Genomic DNA, 2007 nt, shown 5'->3' on the forward strand with positions numbered 1-2007 from the left:
AAGGAGAAGGAGAAGGAGAAGGAGAAGGAGAAGGAGAAGGAGAAGGAGAAGGAGAAGGAGAAGGAGAAGGAGAGGGAGAAGGAGAGGGAGAAGGAGAAGAAGAAGAAGAAGAAGAAGAAGAAGAAGAAGAAGAAGAAGAAGAAGAAGAAGAAGAAGAAGAAGAAGAAGAAGAAATGCACAGGAGTGTCATGAGTATACTGTCAGTCAGTTGTGGAGACAGATGAGAAGTTTACCATCAGTGAAAAATGTCAATGAAATCACGTTGTTCAGTGCAACTTTCAGCTCCTGGTTTCTCATGCTGTAGATGAAGGGGTTGACTGTTGAGGGCACCACTGAGTACAGAACTGCCACAACCAGGTCCAGAGATGGGGAAGAGATGGAAAAAGGCTTCAGGTAGGCAAACATGGAAGTGCTGAGAAACAGGGAGACCACTGCCAGGTGAGGTAGGCATGTGGAAAAGGCTTTGTGCCGTCCCTGCTCAGAGGGCATCCTCAGCACGGCCTTGATGATCTGAACATAGGAGAGCACAATGAATACAAAACATCCAAAGTCGACGAAAACATTACCCACAAGAACCCAAATTTCACTGAGGAAGGACTGTGAACAGGAAAGCTTGAGAATCTGTGGGATTTCACAGAAGAACTGGTCCACAGCATTGCCTTGGCAGAGGGGCAGGGAAAATGTATTGGCAGTGTGCAGGATAGCACTGAGAACCCCGCTGCCCCAGGCAGCTGCTGCCATCTGGGCACAAGCTCTGTTGTCCAGGAGGGTCCCGTAGTGCAGGGGCTTGCAGATGGCAATGTAGCGGTCATAGGCCATGATGGTGAGAAGAGAATACTCTGCTGAAAACAAAAACACAATGAGAAAGACCTGTGCAACACATCCTGCATAGGAAATGGCCCTGGTGTCCCAGAGGGAATTGGCCATGGCTTTGGGGACAGTGGTGGAGATGCAGCCCAGGTCAAGGAGGGCGAGGTTGAGGAAGAAGAAGTACATGGGGGTGTGGAGGCGGTGGTCGCAGGCTACAGTGGTGACGATGAGGCCGTTGCCCAGGAGGGCAGCCAGGTAGATGCCCAGGAAGAATGCGAAGTGCAGGAGCTGCAGCTCCCGCATGTCTGCAAATGCCAGGAGGAGGAACTCGGTGATGGAGCTGCTGTTGGACATTTGAGTCCTTTGGGCATGGGGACCTGTCTGGGGAGGAAAATATAGCAAAATATTATGCCAGATTCTTTGAGGAAAACTCGATTTCTTGTACAAACCTTGGAAGAATGTGCTGAGGTCAAAATAATCCAATTTCAATGTGCAGATCTCCAAACTCCTCAGATATTGGGGGTTGTCTCAGTTCTCCCCATGTATCAACAGACAGACAGATCATTGCAGCTGACCTATTCGAGATGTCCAATAGCATTTCCATGCCCTTATCTCTCACATGTCTTCTCCATGGATAGCACAGAGCTGCTATGGCAGAGCTGTGCCCTAGTGGAGGACAGCCTGCAGCCCAGCAGAACCCTTGCAGGAAAAGAGTGGAATGCCCTAAACATGGGGTGACCTGAACACAGAGACAGCTCATTCACAGCCCCACACACAGCATTTCCACAACCCTACACGTCAGGAAGGGACATGGATGCTTTCCCTCCATTAACATATCTGCATGGCAGAACGTGCAGGATCTGTGTCTGAGCTGCACCTGATTATCCTCTACATCGCTGACTCCACAGGCAACTCATGAATCATAGAATCATAGAATCATAGAATATCCTGAGTTGGAAGGGACCCTTAAGGATCATCAAGTCCAACTCTTGACACCGCACAGGTCTACCCCAAAAGTTCAGACCATGTGACTAAGTGCACAGTCCAATCTCTTCTTAAATTCAGACAGGCTCGGTGCAGTGACCACTTCCCTGGGGAGCCTGTTCCAGTGTGCAACCACTCTCTCTGTGAAGAACCCCTTCCTGATGTCCAGCCTAAACTTCCCCTGCCTCAGCTTAACTCCATTCCCGCGGGTCC

At 49.9% G+C, this 2007-nt stretch overlaps 1 protein-coding gene across 1 annotated transcript; it reads right to left on the reverse strand.

The window, feature by feature from the left end:
• Positions 1-204: 204 nt before the first annotated feature.
• Positions 205-1185, reverse strand: LOC139999844 (olfactory receptor 14A16-like). Its single transcript, XM_072029470.1, has one exon. The coding sequence runs from the start codon at positions 1162-1164 to the stop codon at positions 205-207; it is 960 nt and encodes a 319-aa protein (XP_071885571.1). The 5' UTR covers positions 1165-1185.
• Between the last annotated feature and the right edge of the window lie 822 nt (positions 1186-2007).

Source organism: Anas platyrhynchos, chromosome 30 (assembly GCF_047663525.1).
Source record: "Anas platyrhynchos isolate ZD024472 breed Pekin duck chromosome 30, IASCAAS_PekinDuck_T2T, whole genome shotgun sequence".
NCBI classification, from domain to species: domain Eukaryota; kingdom Metazoa; phylum Chordata; class Aves; order Anseriformes; family Anatidae; genus Anas; species Anas platyrhynchos.